We start from the raw sequence: 25,911 nt of genomic DNA on the forward strand, positions 1-25,911 counted from the left end.
AAGCAGATGGAAGAGGTTATGGAGGAAATCTCATCTACAGAGGAGGAGGAGGAGAAAAAAGGCGGAGGAATTCAAATGAGATTAGGGAGATGTGTAAAACGTGGGAAACAGTACAAAATTTTATAGAAAAGCACCACCCAAATAAGTCTGTAGCAGTGCGAGCAATGAATCTGTTTAACAACAATGCAATGTCACATTTCTGTGAAATCCTCAAAAGGAGGCAAAAGCAAGTGCCATTGGATAGTTTCCTTGTTGAAGTTGCATGAAAAGAAAAAGATTCCATTGAGCCAATAGATAGCAGTGATTCTGTTAGTGATACTGAAAGTTGTCCTACACAATAACCCTCTTCTCTCTTGTCTCCCTCACACCAGCCACAAAGGTTTTCAAAGATAAGAGCAGGTTAATTTGTTTTATTTTTCTTTATATTTTGCATTGTCTTTATTATTTTGCATTATATTACAGTATTGTAATTATTTTATATTGATATTTTTGGTTGTAGAACGAATCAAATGAGTTTCCATTACTTCTTATGAGGAAATTTGCTTTGATATACAAGTGCTTTGGATTACAAGCATGTTTCTGGAACGAATTATGCTCACAAACCAAGGTTTTACTGTATTAAGAAGTGCAGCAATTATAGGACCATTGCAAGCACAGTGTTCAGAGTGTTGCAACAAAGCAATCTGCCTTATGTGCTGTCAGAAATGCTGACAAGCAGGATGCTAAAAAGGAAGAAGTACTAAAGATCCTATTGCAATATACATTGGCTATTGAAGTGCACCAAATAATTTTACAAGAAGATTAGCGTGTGCTTTATAGATTATAGCAAAGTCTTTGACTGTGGGGATCACAAGAAGCTATGGATGGTTCTGAAAGAAATGTGTATGCCTCAGCATATGATTACCTTGAGGCATAACATGTATCAAGAGTAAGAAGCTATTGTTAGGACAGAATATGGAGAAACAGAATGGTTCCCTACAGGCAAAACCATCAGACAAGGGTGTTTAATATTTATTTATTTAAAGTTCTTGTATCCCGCCCTTCACAATGTCTCAGGGTGGCAACACAATGAAATAAATATAAATATAAAAATAGTACAGCATCGCTAACAAATAATTTTTTCTTCCCTATCTGTTCAATCTGTACGCAGAATTTATCAAAAGGAAAGATGGATTCTTATCAAAGGAAGCAAGAGTAAAAACTGGCAGAAGATAAATCACTAATTTAAGTAATGCAGAAGATACCATAAAGCAGTAATGAATTGAAATGACACCTGATTAAAGTGAAAAAATGAAAATGCAAAAGCAGGACTGTAGCAGAACATTAAGAAAAAATAATGATGAGAGAAGGATTCTACAGCTTTAACATCAACAGTAAAGAAACTGAAAGTACTAAATATTTTGCATACCTTGGTTCAATCAGCAATTCAATGGGGAACTGCAGTTAAGAAATTTGAAGAAGACTAAGACTTGACAGGGTAGCAATGAAGGAACTAGAAAATATCATCAAGTGTAAGGATATTTCATTGTAGACCAAGGTTTCCACATTACTGCATTCCTGATTACTATGTGTGAGTGTGAAAGTTTGACAATGAAGAAAGTTGATAGGAAGAAAATAGATGTGCATAAAAAAGGATGCTGAAGGAAAGCTGGAGTGGCAGAAACACAAACAAATGAGTCATAGATCAAATTAAACAAATGTAATAAAAAATGCCTACATCAAGGCTGTTGTACTTTAGGTACATCATGAAAAGGTAAGACTCACCAGAGTAGACAATAAAGCCACAGACAGTTGAAAGCAGAAGAAAAAGGGAAATACCGTAAATGAAATGGCTCAATTCCATTAAGAAAGTCATAGCCTTGAGTTTACTTGAGCTGAGCAAGTCTATCAAAGGCAGGACATTTTGGAGGATATTGATTCAAAGGATGGTCAGAGATGACTTCATGGCATATAACCTAAATAAGCCTAAATACATTCAATAAATGCATATTTTCAGTACACTATCACATATTTTTCAATATAATGTGATTTGCATTAATGTGCTTATGTTAAGTTCAGAGATAAGTATCACGTTAAATATGGGATGTTTTCACTGTATCATTTCAATTAGGTTAATATTATCTATTCACAGGACATGAATTGTATCCTAAGGCATCACTTCAGAAACTTTATAACATTTAATTAATCAGTTAATTGAATTAACTGCAACCCAGTAATTCCAACCTGACCTTTGTTCATAAATACTGTTGGCTCAGCCATATTTCAGAGGTACGTGCTCATGAAAAAAGTGATCCAACCTGCATTCTGTTATTCTGATGCAAAGTACAAGTCGGTTCAAGAGGCTTGAAGTGAAAGATTTGAATACAATTTCCTCAGATTTTTCATGCAGACAAAAACCATGCTCAGAGATAAGACGTGCTTATGTACTCACAAGCAATGTATAAATGGAAAATTTTCAGTACTAAGCATACTATGTTCCAGCTTCCATTCATGCTTAACTGCATCTAGTAATTTGGTAAGACCTGCAATTCAACTGAAGGGCAATTTTTCTGGCAACATAGTGCTTTTGAAGGCACTATACAGGCCCACAGAGGGCTATCATTAATGCTTTATTGTGTGTGTGTGTGGGGGGGAACTTTTCAAAAGTGTTTGAGAAAGGCAGGTTGCTTACCTGTAACTGTCGTTCTTTGAGTGGCCATCTGTGCATTCACACATATGGGTGCTGCGCCTGCGCAGTGTCTATGGCCGGAAAGATTGAAAGCTTAATGGTTTTTGGTGGGAACTCCGCACCCCTCCCCCACAATGGCATAAATTGGACGGAGTGCCTGCCATTTCCTCAGTCTACAGGAGACCAAACATTCGCCCCCTCGCAGGAGTGAGAGATATTGCAGGGAAGTTGCTAAACCATAGAAAAAAGGTGAAATAACAGAAGAACAGTAGCAAAGAGATGGTACCCTATAGACCCAATCACCGACACCAAGTGGGGCCGGCGGGTGGGTTGTGTGAATGCACAGATGGCCACTCGAAGAACAACAGTTACAGGTAAGCAACCTGCCTTTCTTCGTCGTGGCCTCTGTGCATCACACATATGGGTGATTAACAAGCTTACCAGACATGGAGGTGGGCGGTGTTGTCATTGGAGGACAGAGGAAAGGACTACCCGGCCGAAGGAGCAGTCATGTCTGGCACGCACATCAAGGTGGTAATGCCTGGCAAAGGTGCAGGGAGTGGTCCATGTGGCAGCCTTGCAAATGTCCTGAATCGAAATGCCAGCAGCAAAGGCAGAGGAGGCTGCTACTGCCCTTGTAGAGTGCCCTCCGGGCATGACAGGTAAATTAAGCTTGGCAAGTTGATATGCCAGCTCGATGGTCTGTACAATTCACTTTGAAAGCCTCTGTGAACCAACAGGGGAACCCTTATCATACTCCGAATATTTCACAAAGAGGCAGTAATATTTTTGAAAAGACTCCATGCGAGACCTGTAGAAGGCAAGGCAGTGACGAACGTTAAGGGAATGCAACGACCGTTCAATTGGAGTGGCAGGCGTTGGAAAAAAGGCCGGTAAGACAATGTCCTGGTTAATATGGAAAGGTGACACAACCTTAGGTAAGAACAGCGAATCAGTGTGGAGAATGACTTTTTCTTTATGAAAGTTAAGGTAAGGAGGATCTACTCTAAGTGCTCAGAGTTCACTAGCCTTTCTGGCAGAAGTGACTGCGACGAGGAAGGCAGTCTTCCAAGACAGGAGGCGTAAGTCAGTAGTTGCCAGGGGCTCAAAAGGAGCTCGAGTGAACATTTGAAGGACAACCGAGGCTCCAAGTAGGAATAACCGGACAAATTGGTGGTTGAAGGTTCTGTAAACCCTTGAGGAATCGACGTATGATAGTATGAGAGAACACCAAAGAACCCTGCTCTTGCCCGTGGTAGTGGGAAATTGTGGCTGTGTAAACCTTAATTGACAAAGGTTTAAGTCCAGATTGATGAAGTGATAAGAGAAATTGAAGGATATTCTCAATAGAGACTGAGGAAGCGGTAAAAGTGTTGGATTCCGCAAAGGATGTGAAGCATTTCCATTTGGCCGCATAAGATCGCCTAGTTGCCTGTCTTACGGCAGACTGGAGAATATATTGAATATCGGGATGGAGAGTGCTCAGGTCCGATGTGAAGTCTACTGGAGTTGAGGGGATAGAAGCTGTATCGGGACAGTGTCGGGTGATTATAGCAGTGCCTGCATCCACCAGTACTGAATAGACCTCGTGGTTCATCAGATGAGCCAGGCAGTCAGACTGAGTGAGGCAAGATCTGGGTGGCGAACAGCTCCGTCCTGTTGAGTTATTAAATGAGGTATGAGAGGCAGTCGGAGAAGGGTGCTGCCGGATAGATGGAGAAGAGTGGGGAACCATGGTTGACGGGACCACCAGGGCATGATAAGGATCCCCGTGGCACCATCGTAGACAATCTTGGCTATGACCCTCGTTATGAGTGGAATCGGAGGAAACACGTAAAAGAACGTGTTGGACCAAGGGAACATCAGGGCATCTCCTGTCGATCCGGGGCCGATGCCGGCATGGGAGCAGTACACTTCACAGACCTTGTTCATGTGAGTGGTGAACAGCTCTATGTCTGGATAGCCCCAATTCTGAAAAAGGCGACAGCATGTCAAACGATCCAGCTCCCATTCATGGGTCATTGAAAATTGCCTGCTGAGGGCATTGGCCTTCTCGTTGTCGGTACCGGCCAGGTGAATCACGAGGAGGGTTATGTCCCTGGGGATGCACCAGTCCCACAGTTGCATTGCCAGTCGGGCTAGAGGAGTGGACTTTGTCCCGCCCTGTTTGTTTATATAGAATACAGTGACAACATTGTCGGAGGCAACTTGTACAACATGTCACTGGAGAGTGCCCTCGAATGATCGAAGGGCTTTGAAGACCACCAGGAGCTCGAGGCAATTGATGTGCCTGGTGGACTCCTGTCGGTCCCAGGTGCCCTGTGTTCGAAGGCTGGCACATAGGGCTCCCTACCCGGTAAGGGAAGCATTGGTGAAGAGAGTCTAGGTGGGGTGAGGCGGACGGAATGGGACGCCCACAGCTAGATTGTGCCGCACAGTCCACCATGATAGAGTCCAGAGGACGGAGGTCGAAAGGCGGAGGAGGCGGTGAGGCGAGTCTCGTTGAGGTTGAAACAGTCTGTTGAACCACAACTGGAGTGGTCTCATCCGCAGCCTGGCATGGGGAACTGTAGCGACTGTAGAGGCCATGTGGCCGAGAAGTTTCTGTATCGAGAGCTCTGGAACAGCTCTGTCCATGTGGATCAGATGGATCGAAGAGCACAGATTGTCTTGTTGACTCAGTGGAAGAAAATCTCTTGCCAGCGTGGAATTGAGACAAGCTCCAATGAAATCGATGACCTGTGAGGGAATAAGGCACGATTTCTCATGGTTAATGCAAAGTCCCAAATTGTCCAGAAGGGTACAAGTAGTTTGCAGCGCTGACCGAAGGCCTTTCTGCGATGGGGAAACTATCAGCCAGTTATCCAGGTAGGGGTACACTTGAATCCCTTGGACCCGGAGATGTGCACACACTGGGGCCATACATTGCGTAAAAACCCAGGGGACAGCAGCCAGTCCAAAAAGAAGGATGTTAAACTCAAACAGGTCGGAACCGACAGTGAATCACAGAAGACGCCTATGGGACGGGTGAATGCCAATATGAAAATAGGCATCTTTCAAGTCCAGAGAAGTGAACCGATCCTCTCTCCTCAGCAACGGAAGAATATTTTGAAGGATGGTCATCCGAAACTTCTTGGTTTTGATGAACCTATTGATCCCGTGTAGGTCCAAAATTGGATGAAGACCACCATCCCGTTTAGGGACTGTAAAATATCTAGAATAGAATCTGTGGAGCCCCTTGGAGCGTGCAAGCTGTCGAATCACTCCTTTACGAAGAAGTTGCTGAACTTCGTCAGCAAGAACCGATGAGTAAGGTGTAAATTGGATCGGTCCCAGCAGGGGCATGGTATCGAACTCGATTCTGTATCCGTGCTGTATGATGGATAAAACCCACTGATCAGATGTGATGGACTCCCAGATGGGGAGTCGACTTTGCAGTTGATCCCCAAAAGGAAGAGGGGAAGGTGGGTTAAGGGGGAGAGGAGAGGTTCGCTCATCCCGTCAATGTTGACGTTTGTCGGAGTTGGGATGGCGACGGTTCTGTTGGAAGCGCTGTTGTTGTTGCTTCCGATGCTGTTGACAGGGCTGGAACTGTTGGTGGCCCGTAAATTGTGAGTACGGTTGGTACCTATAAGATGGATGAGAACAGGACCACTTATGTCGGGATTGATTCGGGACCTCCATCTGGTGGGCTGTAACCCTCGACTCATGGATGGTCTTCATCTTGTGATCCGTCTGTGTGTTGAAGAGCCCTGAACCGTCGAAGGGCATCTCTTCAATCCAGCATTTTGTCTCATCCGGAAAATTGCAATTCTGGAGCCCTGTATGACGGCGGAGGGCAACGGCACCAACAAGAGCTCTAGAGTCGGAATCGACATGATGTCTTGCTGTGGTAAGCTGTTGGACTGCCACATGCATGGCCTCTTTAATGAAGATCCAAGCCAGGTCTTTCTGCTTGTCTGGAAGTGAAGCCGTAATATTTTCTAGCTTTTGCATAAGAAAATATTGATATCGAGCCAGCATGGCTTCGTAATTAGAAATGTGGAGGCCAAGTCCTGTAGTGGCATAGATCTGGTGAGTCAACATGTCAATTTTGCGGCCCTCTTAATCCTGGAGGGTAGTATGTCCCCTCGACTCGCATCCTTGTGACAACTTCACAACTATCGAGTTTGGTCTCGGATGACGCAGGAGGAATGGACTATCCTGCTCACGGACTCGATACTTGGCCTCGTACCAGCGTGAGGTGGGTTGAGGCTGATTAGGATAGTTCCAGGGCTCCATCATGGCCTGGCAAAGAGTTGTGATGAGTGGTAGAATGATGGCGGCTGACTGTTCACCCTTGACAATGTCATAAAACTTGTCGGTATTGGGATTGAAGCGGTGTTGGGCCTCGATCTCAAGTGACCTCGTAAGCCTTGCCATCAGTTCTCCAAAGGTCACATAGGGTTCCTCCGGTGAGCTGGGACCCTGTGTAGAAATCACCGCGTCTGGTGAAGTCGACACCACTTTGGAGTCATCCGAGTCTGAATCGTAATGAGGCGGGTAACTCGAAGAGGAGTCAACTGGCGAGCTGGAACACCTGGACTGAGCTGCTCTCGAGGTCGAGGGAGCATCTCTCGGTACCGGAGAGAGAGTACGATCCCGCACCGATGGATAGTAGTCGTAGGGTAGATAATCATCCCATGGCTTGCGATGAGACGGCCTATGGGGCGGCTGCACCCATTCTTCCGAGGGACGGCTAGAGGTGTGCTGTTGATACCGCACCTACTGAGGAACAGCCCTTGGGGAAGGCTCAGGTGATGGTTGAGGAGTAGGAGAGCGAGCCACTGGAGGAGAGTCACGAATCTCTCCATCGGAGATTGATCCCCGCAAAGGAATGTCCCATTGCTCAGGGGAAGACTGGACTGAGCGTACAACCCGTCTTGGAGACCCAGGCGGGGTTACTTGCATGGCCAACTGGAGCACCGGTCCAGTCGGTGTCGGTACCATGACAGCTGTCAGAATCGATGGAACAGATGAACCAGAATCATGATGCGTGGGATGATCGGGTTTCTTAGGCTTATGAGCCGACTTCTCCGTCTTGTCCTTCTTAGGCTTCTTATGGCCTGAGGACTTATCGGATCTGCTATGCTTCCTCTTCTCCTTTTGTTTGTGAAGAGATGAAGAGGAGCGTTGACCCTCCGGCACAGGAGCACCATCAGGTGACGGGTGGGGCGGGGGTGTGGTGGAAGCAGAGGATGGAGGAACGAATTTGCCTGCCACTTGGTCAGATTGGAGCAGGGCGTGGTCCCACAAGAGTTTACGCAGGCAATTTTCCCAATTTTTTCTCGCCTGTTTGGTAAAGGCCTAGCAATGGCTGCATTTATCGGTTCTGTGCCCTTCTTCAAGGCAGAGAAGGCACAGATCGTGCGGGTCAGTAGGTGACATTTTGGACCCGCACTGAGAGCACTTGCGGAAAGCCACACACTGCGTCATCGAAGAAGACTAAGAAGATAGAAAAGTAGATAGAAAAAAGGAGGTAATATATTTTTGGTTTTTTTTTTAACAGTAGAAGAGAGGAATAAGAAGAAAACTTCTAACAGGGAGGGAAAAAACTTGGAATCGTAACAGCAAGAGATAATATCAACTAGAGAGAATATCAACTAGAGAGAATGAATACAAACTGAGAGGTGAAAGGCTCGAGGCACAGCGAACGGTGGTCGCAAGAAGACTGAGGAAATGGCAGGCATTCCGCCCTATTCATACCACTGGGGAGGAGGGGTGTGGAGTTCCTGCCAAAAACCGTTAAGCTTTCAGTCTTTCTGGCCATAGGCACTGCGCAGGCGCAGTACCCATATGTGTGATGCACAGAGGCCATGATGAAGAACTGCATTAGGAGTATACAAATTGCTGCTAGTGTTTCTCCCTTCATCATCATATGCAACCACATAAATTAGAAATGCTATGTTGAGTTGTACCCACTGGTATTCTTTCGCTAAAGAGTTCTGTCAGAGGAACTGGGAGGGGACAATTCCTCCTCCATCTGTGTACCTTACAGAAAAGTTTTCTGGGTTGGGAGGAGAACCATCTGGACCATATTTCCAGGCAGGCAGAAAAATCTGTTAGATCAGATATCTGGGTGGTATGGAGGGCTACAGCAGGGAGGAGAGAGGGAGAAAGGCAGGTTGCTTACCTATAACTGTCATTCTTCAAGTGGTCAACTGTGCATCACACATATGGGTGCTGTGCCTGCGCAATGCCTGCATTCAGGAAAATTCTCTCAGCTATTAATACTTCTGGCAGGAACTCTGCAGCCCCTTCCCCTCATATAAATAGACGGAGTCCTCGCCCTATCGCCAGTCCAGCTGGAGACCAACCATTTGCCCTAGATGGTACTGACACATTAGAAAGTAGCTTTTCTGTCCCCCACTGGAAGGGCAGCAGATGTCTCCTCCTGGGATGTCGATGGCAGATCTGCAGGCTGTTGTGGTCTACAGCGTGAAGCAGGCATCGGATATGGAGATCCGTAAGGTGGGAAGAAATCCCACGCAAATCTGGGTCCATATTCTTGAAATGGTAGGAGCATCCAATACTGGCTTCTCCCGTACCAACTGATCTTTGGTTTTGAACATATGGATGGATCTGTGCATTGAACCTGGAGAGGTACGAGTTGAGGGCAGTCCATACAGTGTAGGCATGTGGGGATGCTGGACTTGCTCCTGAGAGTCATCAATCATCTGTACCAAGAGTTCAGATGGTATTGGAGATTGTGTTGGAAACTCCTAAATTACTCCATCCAAGATGGACAAGTGCAGTGTAGGTTCAGGGCAGCAAAATCCAGATGGACTAGCTCGGGAGCAAAGAGATGGTCTTGAAGTTGTTCCATCTTGGTGATGGACTCACCACACAGCATGGAGATGGTTTCAGAGTTGTCCGTACCGATGGGGCTCGAACTAGAGTCTCTCTTGGTACCAATGGACTCAGTTCCATTGCCATATGGTGTGGAACCTCAGAGTGGGCAGAATGGGAGTGCTGTTTGCACTTCTTTTCCGGCTTCTCCTTCCTGGGACATTTTTCTTTTTTGATCTGAAGATGCTTGCATTTCTTATGTTTTTTAGGAGACTGAGACCTGTCAGGACAATCTTTTGTAATCCCAGCACCCTTACCCATCAGCTGAGCAGCCAACTTTGAGCACTCAGTGGTGCTTCTTTTGGTAGAAAGTTTGCCAGAAGTGGCCTCCTTCATGGGAATAAGAGCTCTGTCCCAGAGATCTTTCTTCAGCATGCTTTCACAATTCTTGTGAGCCTATTTCGTGAAGTCTTGGCAGTGGATGCTTGTCTACTTGGTGCCCTTCTCCAAGACACAACAGGCAGAGTGAGCACGTGTCTGAAGACGGCATTTTCGCTCCACATTGTGCACACTTTCTAAAGGCAGAAAACTGTGTTATCTAGAAGAAGAAGAAGAAGAAGAAGAAGAAGAAGAAGAAGCAGAAGCAGAAGCAGCAGCAGCAGCAGCAGCAGCAGCAGCAGCAGCAGCAGCAGCAGCAGCAAAGTAAAAGAGGAAGAAGAGAAGTAAACGATAGTGAGAGTTTTTTATATACTTTTTTGTGAGAGGAATAAAGGTTGGTTGGGGGGAGGAGGATTATGGGATTAAGGTAGAAGAGGATATAAGTGAATAAAGTAAAAGGTTTAGGAAGATTTAAGATTTAAGAAGGATATGAGACAATGAGATATATGTGAGGAAAACGGAAAGTAGATTGAGAGGCACAGTGAATGGTGGTCGAAAGTGGACTGGCGATAGGGCGGGGACTTTGCCTATTTATTAGGGGTGCAGAGTTCCCACCCAAAATAATACTAGCTGAGAGAATTTTCCCAAATGCAGACACTGTGCAGATGCAACATATGTGTGAGGCACAAAGACCACAACAAAGAAAGTCCTATTGCACTAGGGGACTTCCTTTAGCATGATATTGAATTAACCCATTTTGACCAAACTACATTAAAACCAACAGAATGTACCACTGACTTAATTTGTCAAATCTTAGAAGCAGGGGACATGAGGAATTTCCAAACAGTTGTATATTTATGACACTATAATCTGCGTGAAAACAGCACAAAACCACCTAGTGAAAGGAGAGGAAGCTGAAAACCATTAAAATAATGTACTTCAACACAGTACATTATTTGGAAGGGTATTCATGTTATGGGAAACACACTGGAGTTTTTCAGGTCCAGTGCAAATATATACCCAAATGTCCAAAAACTATTGTAGGGTTTGAGAACTACTACTAACTTCAGCAACACAAGTGCTAATCAGTTCTTCAAGAAAACAAGTACTTGCAAAGCAATTTGTGCACACCTACAAATGCCAGTGAATGCTCCTGTTACCTTTCTGCCAGCTATGTATCCTCCAGCTGCTCCAAAGCTTTTGGTGAATGTTCCCATCAATACATCAACATCATTGGGGTCCATTCCAAAGTACTCCACAACTCCCCTGCCTGTTGGGCCAATTGCACCTATGCTGTGGGCTTCATCCAAGTAGAGGTAGGCTTTGTATTTTCTCTTCAAGGCAACTATTTCTGGTAAGTGTACAATGGAGCCTTCCATGCTAGGGGAAACAAAGAAAACTATTGAGCACTCATGGAGGGATGACCACCACTTATGTATAATAACACAGGGCTCATGCAATTAATTGCTCTAAATAGCTCCGGCCATGTTATCCAAACAAAACTGAAGCATAATCACATCTACTTATGAGCAATTACCAGCCCCTCCCCCAAAACTCCCACCAAAAAACAAAGTTCCATTGGAGTTCCACAATGGTGGCTGAGCTTTAAATCTGTTATTGTGTTCATACTTATTGTGTTCATTCTCAGAAACTGTTCTGAATATGAGCTTTTTGTTTTCTTTTTTATATCTTTGGCTGTTTTTCATGTTGTGCCTGCTATTTGCACATTCTGGTCCAATACTTTTCATGGTAGGCAGGAATGAAAAGTGGAAGAACAATGCAGGAAGGAGATGTTGTGTGAATGCATGTTTTGAGCAACATATAAAGCATGTCTGCTTTAGTTTAAACCTATTTAAAGATCCATAGACTGGTTTGGGTAAACTATCCAGTATTGAGGGGTAACTGATATAAATATATATCTGAAATATGCCATGGTGTACCTTCAGATGAACTTGTGTGACAAAATGGCTTGATGCCAGTATGTCAGAAAGGAATAATGATATCATTTTATATGGTTACACTAAGCATAACATGCTTGCTTGCTCTTTAAGTTTTCTTTTCGTTCCACACTCTACCGCAAATTGCCTTCGATACTTTATCAAAAACAGCACCAGAAGGTCCAGTGTGCACAACAATTAGAAACAACATGCCTTGGTAGTACTGTGTTCCTAAATCCTATCAGCAGCAGCTCATACTTGCATTTTAAGCACAGTCCAACCACTAAAACAGTAGCTGGGATACTTCATAGTGATTTGACTGGCAATACAGCCAGTCAGGTGTCTGCATTGCTCAAGTATTAGTCATCAAGTTGTTAACATCAGAACACAGGATTCTTATGGTTCATGAGATTCAACATGTTGCAGTATTACTAGAAAGGTGATCAATTTAGGATATGAATTGTGTTTTTATAGTTGGGTGGCTTGATAATTTAAATAATTTTGTATGGTGAACTGTACTATGCAAATACATGTGCATGGACACATACACACGTGTTTGAACATCTTCGGGCAGTCATTTTATCCTAATAAGCCAATGTGGTAGACCTAGGACCTGGGAGATCCAGGTTCTAGACCCCACTTGGCCATTAAGCTCACTGGGTGACTTAGGTCCCATCGCTCACTCTCATCTTAACATGTCTTACAGGGCTGTTGTGAGGATAAAATGGAGCTATGTAAGCTATCTTGGGTTCTTCAAAAGAGGGGAAAAGGAGGGACTTAAATGCAATGTAATAGTAATAATAAAGTTGACAAACAAATCTAGAGGTTTCCATGCACAGTACATATTTTAAAAAAATCTTCAAAACATTCCCCAAAACAATTGGTGCTTTTCCTGTAAGAAGTACATCTCCTGTTTTATTTTAAGACTGAAATACATGGCAATCACAGTTGTTTCCTTTTAACAAATGCACCCCAAGGCCACCTAGGGTGGCTGCAACTGCAAAGATCAAAGACAGGTAGGGAAGAAGCTGCTTCCCATTTTGCACATCAAAAATAATCTCCCCAAACTGCTTTTCATTTGCAGTGGGAAGATACTGGCAATGACCTGGTTTTCATTATACAACAACCTGTGATCAGCCGTGGTGGTTTGTCATATTGTATGAACCCAGCAGGATTTCTGGGTTTATTTTCCACAGACAAGCCAAAATGAGAATTTATGGCTTGTTTTAGGGATGCTGTGTTGCCCAAACTTAGCAGGAAGATTTTATCATGGCTTTCCAGAAACATCTAAAGAGCCACCCAGCCAGAGCAGCAAAGACATTTGTGACTCCTTGTGATCTTCCTTTTCATCACCCTTACCCCTTTTTAGTAACCCCACCTCAAAAAGACACAAATATCAAGATAGTGAAAAAGGGAAGGAGGTGACAAGTAGGAAGGGGATTGGAGAGCTGAAAGTGGTTGAAAAGATAATGCTTTGCTAGCAGGTACTCTTATTTCAGGATAGAGTGAAGCAGCCTTTAGCATGGCCAACTCTAATATGGATGATGAAGTTGACAAGGTCATTGACAAGAGAGTAAGCTGGGCTAAAAAGTAGGAAGTTGGCCTTGTGCTCTCGTACAATAGCAAACCTCTCTCTGCAAAAGCTGGTCTACATGGCTCTGAGTTTGTAAGTGCTCTGAAAGTTAATTCTATTTGACAGTGTGATGTATGAAGATAGGACTTTTCTCTTAGTTATCTGCGAACCTCAAAAACCAATTGTATAACAGTATTCACACAGGGACTTAGGCAACAAGGTTTTATGCTGCAAAGGTGCCTGAGATAATTGTGGGAACCAATGGGAAGACTGAGGGAGAACGATACAGGAAGAAAAACAAATTGTAGTGAGCACAAACATTTTTTGAGAGTACTTTGGATTGTTCAGTAAACAACCATCCCATGATAACATGTGAACCTGACCTATGTTTCTTTTTTTCCCCCCAGTATAGGCAAAAACTTTGGGCAGGGCAATTCTGAGCTGATCCTCCCCACCAAAGCAACAACCATAACAAACAAATGCAGCCTACCTCAAGTTGTGTCAAGTTAAAAAATACTATACCAAGTAGTAACGTGTAGTTTCAACTTCAGGCACTTACCTACCATTTGCTATGAAAATTCATTTTTATGGCTTTCATGCATAGGCTTTCTAAAAGAGCAACCTCAATGTTGCTAGCATTTCAGCCAGTGTTTGTTATGAACAATTTAACCCCCATCTCTGAACAACACACATTCATTCTGCAAGACTAGAGGAAGTCTACTACATTTATCTTACTGCATAAATGAAATAAGCATCAGTCATTTTGATACCTCATGCTGTCTTCATGGAATCAGAAGAACAGAAACTGGTGAACTGTTTGCATTCACATTTGCTACTTTAGTTAGTAAACCATAGCCCATACTTCAATCTAAAATAAATTCCCAAAGCAGGTAAAGATAAGAACAATTTAACAACAAAAGAATAGTGAAACAGTTAAAAACCTAACATGTACAGCAGCGAAATAAAAATCAATGTAGTAAAAGATCAGAGTAAAATGTGATATCGCAAAAATGTCCAGTACATTGAACAGTGAAATTTGGCAGTTGGCTGCTCTTTAATATTCAGTCAGAAAACTTGTACTTTGAACTGGTTAATGAACTGTGTCACCAGCTTTGGCTGGGAACTAAAAAGAGTATTCTCTTTTTAATTCCATGCACTCCAGAAGAATTTTGGGGTTGCATTTTTTCCAACAGTAGCTCATTCCAGGCCACACAGGCAACCTCTTCTGAAACCAGAAGGACTTTGGAAAACAGTTTGAGATGTGGCATATGGCACTATGGGGAGTGGCCTGCTGTTCAAACTCTAAAAGCCCACGAGACACACTGAAGCCCTTGAATACAACTGGAACTCTATGTTCAACACAGCTAAATGCGTCTAACAAGTCTATACTTCATTTTTAGATTCTTTTTAGCCAGATTAATTTGCACTGGCATATTCAATTGAAATGCCAGATTCTACATACCTGTAAATGCCCTCTACAAGAATAAGAATTTTTTTCCATGCTCTTCGGCTTCTAGGCTGTCCATGTACTACTGCGTCCTTCAATAGCTTTTCTAAGCTCTGTACATCTAGTTGCAAAAAACAAGAAAGTACTGCATCAAATGTTTATTCAAATCAGGCTATTACTGATCTTTATATCCTGCCATTGCGTAAAATACCAAGATGCCTTACAATAAAAATAAAAGTAGCTGAGCATAGCACAGATAGAAATGCAAAACCCAGTTTTGTTTAGGAGACTTATAGAATATCAGCTTGCTAAATATATGTAATTCTAATCTGGTACCAATGGTTTGGAACCAGTGTCTTTCCCTCAGTCACAGAAGTGTTCTAATCCAGCAAAGTGCTTCCATTGATAGGATGGGTTATCTTTACCAGTTCTTTCTTCTCCCTACAGTTCCCTATCCTCCCACAAAAATATCTGCTCTGGACAGTTGAGTGATTTCCAGAACAGTGGAGGAAGTGGCACTGGGAGCTGCAAATGGAAGAGAACTGGCAAAGATTTCCTTTTCGCTTTCTGCTGGTAGAATCATTCTTAGCAAAGTAGTGCAATCCAACCTGATATAAATGTTGTTGTTGTTGTTAGTAGTGAAGTCATGTTTGACCCATCGCAACCCCATGGACAACATTCCTCCAGGCCTTCCTGTCCTCCACCATCTCCCAGAGTCCACTTAAGCTCACACCAACTGCTTCAGTGACTCCATCCAGCCACCTCATTCTCTGCCGTCCCCTTCTTCTTTTGCCATCTATTGTTCCTAGCCTTAGGCTCTTCTCCAGTGAGTCCTTCCTTCTCATTAGGTGGCCAAAGTATTTGAGTTTCATCTTCAGTATCTGTCCTTCTAAAGAGCAGGCAGGGTTCATCTCCTCTAGGACTGACCAGTTTGATCACCTTGCAGTCCAAGGGACTCGCAGGAGTCTTCTCCAGCACTACAATTCAAAGGCCTCAATTCTTTGGTGCTCAGCCTTCCTTATGGTCCAACTTTCACAGCCATACATTGCAACTGGGAAAACCATAGCCTTGACTATATGCACTTTTGTTGGCAGGGCGATGTCTCTGTTTTTTCGTATGCTGTCTATATATGCCATAGCTTTCCTCCCCAGGAGCAAGAGTCTTTAAATTTCTTGGCTGCAGTCCCCATCCATGGTGATCTTGGAGCCCAGAAAAATAAAATCCTGTCACCACCTCCATTTCTTCCCCAGCTATTTGCCAGGAAGTGATAGGACCAGATGCCATGATCTTAGTTTTCTTAATGTTGAGTTTCAAGCCAACTTTTGCACTCTCCTCCTTCACCCACATCAAGAGGGTCTTTAGTTCCTCTTCACTTTCTGCCATGAGAGTGGTATCATCTGCATATCTGAGGTTGTTGGTATTTCTCCCACCAATCTTATTTCCAACCGGTGATTCATCTAGCTCTGCCTTTCTCATGATGTGCTCTGCATATAAGTTAAATAGGCAGGGCGACAGTGTACAGCCTTGCCGAACTCCTTTCTCAATTTTGAACCAATCAGTGGTTCCGTGCCCAGTTCTCACTGTTGCTTCTTGACCCGCATATAGTTTTCTCAAGAGACAAATAAGATGGTCTGGGACTCCCATCTCTTAAGAACTTGCCACAATTTGTTGTGATCCACACAATCAAAGGCTTTAGCATAGTCAATGAAGCAGATGTTTTTCTGGAACTCCCTAGCTTTCTCCATGATCCAGCGTACGTTGGCAATTTGATCTCTAGTTCCTCTCCCCCTTCAAAATCCTGCCGGTACTTCTGGTAGTTCTCGGTCCACATACTGCTGAAGTCTAGCTTGTAGGATTTTGAGCATAACTTTGCTAGCATGTGAAATGAGTGCAATGATGCGATAGTTTGAACATTCTTTGGCATTGCCCTTTTTTGGGATCAGAATGTAAACTGACCTTTTCCAGTCCTGTGGCCACTGTTCCTCTCCTCCTGTTTCTTTCTGTGTGACTTATTTCATTGCAGCACTGAAGGGGTGTTCCTTGGCAGCAAGACATCTGCTGGACATTTGGGGAGAAAGGAGCATGGAGGGAGATAGATAGGAAGAAGGATGCAAGGCTACTCAAGGTGCTTGGGCAGTTCAAAGATCCTTAAGTTGCTTTCCTGCTTTTCTGTCCCCCATTCTGTCTCCTTCCCTCTTTAATTTATGAGTGCTTTCTTCCTCTCTCTGAAAAAAATATAGTTTGCTGTGTCTTTCCAAGCCTTTTTGATTGTTTCTTTTGTTATCCTGCTCAAGAAACAACTAGCTGAACCACGTCTTCTCAGAAGTAAAACATTATAATAAACATTTACTCACATATACATCTGACTTAAATGGAGCTAACTTGTAGGTGGAAAATCTCAGGGTGAGAAGGTTATACTTGCTTGCTTTGGGGCTAAGGAAATGTTAGTAATAACAAATCCAAATATCCCATTCAATAAAGGTGCATTTGAATAGGAACCAGCAACTGAGAAGGCCACAGTATCAAAATACTGCAACAGTACTCTTCCACAACACACATGGATAGAGCAGGGAAAATGATGAGGGAAGGTGTTAAACTTTCGCAGATTATCTTGTGGGCAGCTTCTCTTCCATGAAGGAACAAGGAGAACCTGTACAGGACAACTTGCACAACTTGTATATGTAGTACAACAGTGGTTCTCAACCTGTGGTCCATGGAACCCTGGGGGGGACAATATTGTCATAGGGGGTTTGCAAGGCTTGAAGAAATGTTATGGTTTTTGCAGTTAAATTTGAATGAACAAATGAGTGAACAAATGAAAGCAAGAGGGAATGGGAAATAGAAGATGATCTTAATTTTCCATGTTGTTTTGTAAAACTTTGCTTTTTTAACCTATTGCTTCAATTAAAAACAATCTGAGGTATAAATTGTCTATGAGAGTAGCTGTCTGATGGCAAATAGCTCCATTTGGTATTTCTGCACATGCTGAGAACATGCAAGTGAATGACTCTGAGTGGCAGAGAGAAAGCACGTGACATTTCTTGCTACTGTGCAGGCAATCAGAGACCATGAGGCAGAGAAAGACGACTCAGTCATGGTCAGTGTGAGTGAGCGTTCAGACTGATTTCATAATCTTCTTCGCTTTCTGCTAACCATTTGGTTATCATTCATTAAGGTGGTTTTTTGATATTGCTTCAGTGGATTTCATGACAATGCATTTCAGTTTAGCCTTAGGATGGATCGCTGGCTGAATCTGAAATGTAAGGGAACTGATGATATCGATGAGGGTACATCCTGTTCAAAGCAAAGTAAGGGTTCCAGTTATTTAAAAAAGTACCATTGTTATAGCAAGGAATATCTGTTGATTGGCTTCACGTGTACAGGTCCTGAGGACAAGCAAATACCACAGTGTGTGTTATGAGGTAGCTTAAAATCATGGTTTCTGCATTGATCAGCAAGCAAGCTGCCAAGCACCTTTTTACAATAAAGTTAACAGATTAACTTATTTCCCCTTCTCTCCAAATCTGAAGGCCTTTCATAAGAAAATTGAAATAAATGTTTGATGCAGACTAGTCCTTTAAATCTTGAGTAAAGTCTTGGTGATCTGTGGCCACAAAAGGTATTTAAAGGGGGTCCATGGTGAAGGAAAGGTTGAGAACCACTGTAGTAGAATAAATGGGTCCTTAGCTGTGTTTCCTAGGGTGTGCTGCCCTGCAGCTTCAACCATCAGCTCAGTCATGGCCACTGGGTTCTTCAGATAAGGAGACAGCAAGAAGAAGGAATATCATAATCCATGGTGTAGCATTTTGTGCTAACTAGGCCATTGTCTCAGTGCCTTTTGGGCTGTTCCATCAGAAACGATAGAGATCTATTGGGTATTGGATATCTATGCTCATGGTATCATCAAGAATTCTCTAAGGATGAGGATTCACATCTCCTATTGTTTTAAATGCATACTATATTCTAAAAATATAACAAGAGTGTCTTAGTGAGATTTCTGTACCCAATGTACATAGAAACTGCTCCATCTGTGCTTGTTCTGGTGAAAGCTCTCATAAGCACTCTGCACATGCAACCTTTCCTTTTCTATCAAAGTTATGTAGGAACAAAAGGTCCTACATAAAGTGGCCTTAAATTCTGTAGAATTAAAAATTTCTGCCTGAATTTTTCCATGTCAACTCAGTACCCCCCTGGAATCTTTTTTAACTGTTGACCTAACTTTAAATTTTTCATAAGGACAGAGAGGAACTAAAGACAACAGAACATCATGGTTATGATAAACTGGATATTAATACAAGTGGCTGCTTTTGAGATGTGGTTCCTGTAATGATTTGGTTCTCTGGGTTCAAAGGTTCACACTGAAAGATTTGTGAATAAGGCTTTCTGCCATAATAAAATTTGAGAGGTGCCTTTCTTGACATTTGGTTTAAATTGGGTCCAAGTCTAAATCATTATATGCATGGCTATCAACTGAAGAGCTAAATACATTTTAGTTTAAGTTCTCTTAGCAACATGATACATTTTAAAGTAGCTGGGCTTATTAGATCATTTAAAGAAAAGATTAATGAGACAATGGAACAGTTTCTCAGTCAACCCAAAATACAAATAAACTAACAATAGTGCATCAGCTTTTTCACAAGTGTTAGTAAAAAGTGAATCTACTTATAGGATAATAAAATTTATTTAATGCCCACAGCATGGACAAAAACTGCATGGGCACAGCACATTTCAGTTATTCATTATTAGAGGAATCATAAATACTGCTGCAAAGTTAGAGTTAGGTATAAATATAAGAGATTGATCCCACGATGCCCACACAGCACTTAAGGGGCCATTGGTTTGCCCTGATTCCAGGATTGGAAGTCACAAGCAGAGGTCTGACCTTGGAGCAGGGTATCCAGGTTTGGTTCCCCATGCTCACCTCACAGCGTGGAAAGAACCAAGCAGGTTGTCTCTCTTTCATAATAGCAACCTCTGAGAAGGTGTAAAGAAAGTATTCCAGGAGGCAGGGAGTGGAGGAGACAAGGCTGCCAGGATATGAAGTACTGTGATAGTGCTCTAGCCTCCCTCTTTCCTCATTCAAAGTGCTGCAGCTAGATGGCCAAAACAGCAGTCACAGGGTAGGAAAAGTTGGGAGGTAGGGATACCCTGGATAGGGTATCTGTAACCCTCCAAGTTCAAAGGCGAATAGATTGCAGCCTAAATAGGTTTTATTATTTATTTATTTAAAGTTTTTGTATGCAGTCCCCTTGCTATATAGCCCTGGGATGGCTCACACAAATTAATAAATATAGTATAAACACAGTTAAAATCTGGAAACACCCTGGTTAAAATGTATTTCTTTGCAGCTTACTTTTCATGTATTTGCAGCCTTTATCAGCTTGTTTATGGTGCATTATTGCAGGTATACCAGAAAATTCCCAAACCATGTCAGTCAGGCAGGTTGTTTAATATATCATTTTCCAATACACTCATACAGGTTTAACTGAAAGGTCAATGTTAGGGGGCATTCAAATAAAGTATTTGGATGTATTTTCTGATAATGTTAGGAGTTAACCAATATTTAACAACAGAGAAAATCTTCAGGAAAGCTTCTTCCAAAAGTGCTCCAGTGGGAATAAACTGAGGAGTTTTGTTTCATGCAAAACAGAAGACTGGTTTTTTTAAGCTTAATGGAATTGTTAACATATTATCTGCAGAGAAATAGCTCCATATGTGACAGAAGATCCTTTGAGGATGCACAAGTCAGCCTCACTTCTTTGAATCATGCTTTACTCAAAATGCCTAACATAAATACTCACTGTTGTGTTTAAAGATTCTGATAGTGGCTCCAGAGAGCCTTGCACCAAGAACAAGTGAAGCATGGTTCAGTTCATCACTTAAAATAAGACATCCCTGTGAAAGTACATAATTAATTACAAGGTTAGAATAAATACACCAGGTTATATAATTGTACTAATATGTGGAGAAGCTGTGGCACTCCAGATGTTATTGGGCCACAACTTCCATCAGCCATGAGCCCTAAGTACTGATCGTTCCAATCTCTATATTTGTCCAACATCTGGAGGGTTGCAGGTTCCCCAACTCTATAGACAGAAAGAGTAGAATGCTGGCTATTTATTATTACATTTTTATTTATTAAATGTATTTTCAGCCCAGCCTCCCTACTAAGATATGGAGCAGTAAACAAAAAACATAAGATCTAAAATATAGCACAAGCACAGTATATTAAAGATGTTACAATGAAAACAGAGCAGATGCATAATAAGCTTGCAGACTAAGTTCAAACCAACATATATTGTTGATACTTACTCATACCTGATTTCTGACAGCTTTTGACCTATCTGATGCAGGCAACTATCAAAAATGTACCACTTTTATTTTTTGTGTAAAGCTTGTAGCCCACCAATCTTGGCTAAAAACTTTCATACTCCATCCTCATTGCCAATGCTGGCTAAAGCTGACGGGGGTGTGCAGCCCAAAGCATCTCAACAGTCACCACTGCTTCCCTCCACCTCACAACCCACTGTAACATTTCCTAACTAATGTTTGTTGTTGGAAAAGTCTTGGTTAGATTTCAAGGAGTTATCAATTTTACTAGCTAAAACAAACACTCTTGCAGGAAGGAAGGCGGTATCTTTGTTTATGTCTTGGACAACTGTGTTTTGTGTGGAAGTAATGCCTTAAAACACTGACCATTATCTGACCTGACAGAAGTAAAGGGAAGTTTAGCTCATCTTTCAGTATAGTGGACTACACAGGTTCTGCTAAAATTGAATTTAGTTGAAAAAATTGATCTATGGGCTTCCCACCCCGCTGTCGACACACTGAAGACTTGAATCTTAAGCCATCTCGTTTTAGATCTGAACATCACTTTTAAAGAAAAAAAAAACTTTAACATAGTTCCAACTGCAAATTTGGAAGTGAATTTGCAGTCCGAAACCTAGCAAACTTACTTCCTAATTTTACTGAAGGTAATATAATAAATAAAATTGGATCCAATCAAATCAAAAGCTGAACAAATGAAAGTTGCACTTTACTATGAATAAAAGGGACCCTTGAAATTATATTCTGTAGACTGCATTTCCTCTGATGATCAATACTCATCTTAAAACACAGATATGCAAAAAATAAAATTCCTAAAACATTTCATTTGCTGTACACAAGCAAACCAGAATAGATTTTTAAAGTGTCATCACAAGAACAGTCTGTTGCCTTGATTTACAGGAAGTGGTTAACTCTTTTCTGAGGGAGGGTCGGGTGCCTGCCCCTTCAAAGGAGGCGGTAGTCCGACCGGTCCTGAAGAAAGCGTCACTAGATCCAGAGATGGCCCCTAATTATAGACCAGTGGCCAACATCCCGTTTCTGGGCAAGGTGTTAGAGCGGGTGGTGGCGGGACAACTCCAAGCTCTCTTGGATGAAACTGATTATCTGGACCCATTTCAGTCCGGCTTCAGACCCGGGTATGGTACTGAATCTGCCTTGGTCACCCTGTACGATGACCTGTGCAGGAAGAAGGACAGGGGGAGTGCATTCCTGTTGGTTCTCCTGGACCTCTCAGCGGCTTTCGATACCATCGACCATGGTATCCTTCTGGATAGGCTAGCGGGATTGGGGGTCGGAGGCACTGCTTTGCAGTGGTTCCGCTCCTATCTCAATGGCCGATTCCAGAAGGTGGTATGGCTCTGCACCATGGCTGCTATGCCATGGAGTACCGCAGGGGTCCATTTTGTCCCCTTTGCTGTTAAACGTCTACATGAAACCACTGGGAGAGGTCATCAGGAGGTGTGGGCTGCGGAATCATCAGTACGCTGATGATACCCAGCTCTACCTCTCATTTTCCACCAATCCAGGTGAGGCAGTGGCTGTACTGAACCACTGCCTGGCCGAGGTAATGGGCTGGATGAGGGCCAATAAACTGAAGCTCAATCCAGACAAGACGGAGGTCCTGTTGGTTGGCGGATCGGGCTTTGGAGAGGGTGAATTGAACTTAGTCCTGAATGAGAAGGTCCGCAGCCTGGAAGTGCTCCTCGACCCAGAGCTTTCATTGGAAGCTCAGGTGACAGCAGTGGCGAGGAGCGCTTTCCTTCAGCTTCAGCTGATCCATCAGCTGTGCCCCTACCTGGAGTATGACTGCCTGGCGACAGTGACACACGTGCTGGTGACTTCCCGCCTTGACTTCTGCAATGCGTTCTACATGGGGCTACCCTTGAAGACGGTCCGGATACTTCAATTGGTTCAAAATAGAGCTGCCAGGCTGCTGACGGGGACTGGGCGTTATGTTCACATGACTCCAGTCCTCCGTCAGCTTCACTGGCTTCCCATTGAAGTCCGGGCCCAATTCAAGGTGTTGGTTATGACCTATAAAGCCCTAAACGGCTTGGGTCCTGGTTACCTGAAGGAGCGCTTACATCCATATATGCCCGCCCGCCCCTTGAGATCTGCGGGAGAGGCCCTTCTCCAGGAAAGAAATTAGGAGGGTAGGTACTCAGAGGAGGGCTTTCTCTGCGGTGGCGCCCAAGCTATGGAATGCGCTCCCCAAAGAGGTCCGCCTGGTGCCGTCGTTATTTGTTTTTCGATGCCAGGTGAAGACCTTTTTATTTAAATGTCATTTTAATTGTTAATATTATTTGCTTATTTTATCTGGCGAGGGCGACTTATTTTATATTGTTGTTTTACATTTTGAATGCATTATATTTTAATTTATGTTGTGAGCCGCCCCAAGGCTTCGGTGAATGGGGCGGCACAGAAATGTTTTAAATAAATAAATAAATAAATAAAAGCTTTTGCACATACAATAACAAGTTACGTTCAGTAACAAATATTGTCTTGAACACTATTAACCAACCAGGAAGAACATAAAAGCCCAGCTGCATTAAACATAGAGTCTTTGTCCAAATTCCTGTTTCCAAAAGTAGCCACAGAATCCTTATGGAAGCATGCAAGCAAACTCCATAAACTTCTATAAAATGACCCCACTGGTTTACTGCAGTGGTCTTATTTTATAGAAATGCTTATAGGCACACACAAAAGACGTGGAACAAGCACATATCACTGGTATTACCCACCAGAAACTTTTCCTGCTTGAGGCCTAATAAAATGAACACACTATTGTTCAATTAGTATTTGGCTTGGTGAAACCTGGCTTGGAGAAGCTCCTGGTGGAACCGCTAGTTTACTTGTTTGTTAAAGCAAAGCCAATATTAAACAAGTTATTAAGTTCACACTGCAAATGGATTGTCAGAGAGATATAATAAGCAGAGTTATTCTTGTTTTCCACTCACCTTCCCAACCAATGCTGGAATGTTCATTGAATTTGTAGCAAACCCCATGCCAAATGCTAGAGATGCTTCCACACCAAGGAATTCAGCCACCAAATTTTCTAACTCCACATGTTTATCAAGATTGCCTGTTGTAAACAATTGAAAGTATTTTAGAAGCTCTCATCATTATCTCCTGAATAGTTTGCTTTGCAGATATCAAAATGAAGATATATCTAACGGATTATTTGGGAACTTGCATGAGATTTAAGAAAAATAGAGAGAATACTAACTAATTTTACTTGGACATATTGACTGTTAACTGAAAAGATTCTGCATACTGGAGTATTCAAGAACTTAAGTTTCAGAGTTGTGTTTCCATAGTTAGGTGAACCAGGACCTATTATGACACTGAAGCCTAACATTTGAGAAAGGAGATAGAGCAACTTTAATTAAACTAACCAGCAAGCACAGCAACATATAAAATAACCATTCTGTTCAGAATTAGTGTTCTGTCACTACAGATGTCCACATTTTGAGTGTGGATGTCCATAGGACTATTTGCAAACAGGCAGCTAAATGTGTATAAGTTCTCCTTCACTGATATCTGCAGTCCATGGAGACTGGCAGTAGTGCAGCCTTGTATACATGGATAGCTTTTGAATACCAAGCGAGCACTAGGAATATGGGCTGGAAGAGGGGAAACAATAATTTTACCTACTGATTTATTTATTAAATTTGACCATACCCCTAAGTAGCAAATTCCCTTGGGGCAGTTTACAATTACCAAAAAAAAAAAAAAAAAAAAAAAAATCAAACAGTAGAGGACTTACCAAAACAGAACTTGCCATGGGAAGGGCTTTCCAAAGATGTGGGGTGGAAATCATGACAGTATAGGCTCTTTTTTTGGAAGCCACCCATCACACTATTGTGGCAACCAGAGAATAGCCTCCAAAGGTAATACAAGTGACTGGGCAATAATTGTTTGACTATAGTGTCAGGTTTTAGCATGGTATGGGACAAAGTTGGAATAAAATACAGTTGTTCTTCGAAGAATGACAAAGGGAGAAGAGGAAGAAGCTGCCAAAGAAAATAACTGCACGGGACCTTCTCGAATTAAGACTGTAATCCCAAAAGTAGTACCTAGAGGGATTGGGGAGGAGAACTCCCATGTGCTGCAGGGATCATGCACAGAAAACCCATCAAGGTTACATTAACCTCTAATGTTGAAGTCTGATTCTGGACTGAAGGGGTTTTTTTTAAACCCATTTTACTCTTTTAAAAGAGAAAAAGAACCTGTAATTTCATGTGGGAGGGTTGACAACTTAACAGTTCCCAGATATTTTGTTCTACATTATAGACAATGATGACAGATGCTAGAAATTTTAGGCCAAAACAGCTGGAGGGCCACAAGTTGCCTGACCTCTGTTATACTGGCTTTACTATTCACTTAACAACCCACATTTCACTCTTTTTGATAGGCAGAAATATGGGGTGAAAAAATACCATGCAAATTTAATTTAGCTATTCATTTAAATGAGTGGATGCCATACTTCAGAATAATCCTGGAGGGACTTAAAGAACTGAAAACAATACAGCAAAGCTAAAACCACATCTTATTAAAAGCCATAAAGAAAGCATCAGAAGCACAACTGAAAGAAAATCTATATAGAAATAATATCATATCAATTAAAGTCAGGTGTAATGCATGCTGAAATGCCTGGGCAAATAAGATATCTCCACATTACACTGGAAAATCACCAGATTTTGAATTAAGTGAAACTTCTAGTTTGGGCATTCTATATATAGGCAGTATGTGA

The 25,911-nt window shown here is 42.5% G+C and overlaps 1 protein-coding gene across 7 annotated transcripts in view; it reads right to left on the minus strand.

Annotated features, from left to right (window-relative positions):
* The window catches only part of SPTLC3 (serine palmitoyltransferase long chain base subunit 3), a 106,801-nt gene that overhangs the window by 27,783 nt on the left and 53,107 nt on the right, over positions 1-25,911 (minus strand). For all 7 annotated transcript variants that reach the window (XR_006417020.1, XR_006417018.1, XR_006417022.1 and 4 more), the window contains exons 5-8: positions 24,116-24,240; positions 20,633-20,726; positions 14,847-14,952; positions 11,035-11,254 (exon numbers count right to left, since the gene is read on the minus strand). Coding sequence is in view for 2 of the 7 variants with exons in the window: in XM_044454306.1 (XP_044310241.1) it covers positions 11,035-11,254; positions 14,847-14,952; positions 20,633-20,726; positions 24,116-24,240 (545 nt within the window). In the remaining 5 variants the exon portion in view is untranslated. The remainder of the gene's footprint in view (positions 1-11,034; positions 11,255-14,846; positions 14,953-20,632; positions 20,727-24,115; positions 24,241-25,911) is intronic.

This window comes from Varanus komodoensis, unplaced genomic scaffold (assembly GCF_004798865.1).
Source record: "Varanus komodoensis strain SLA01 unplaced genomic scaffold, ASM479886v1 scaffold7_3, whole genome shotgun sequence".
Taxonomy (NCBI): Eukaryota; Metazoa; Chordata; class Lepidosauria; order Squamata; family Varanidae; genus Varanus; species Varanus komodoensis.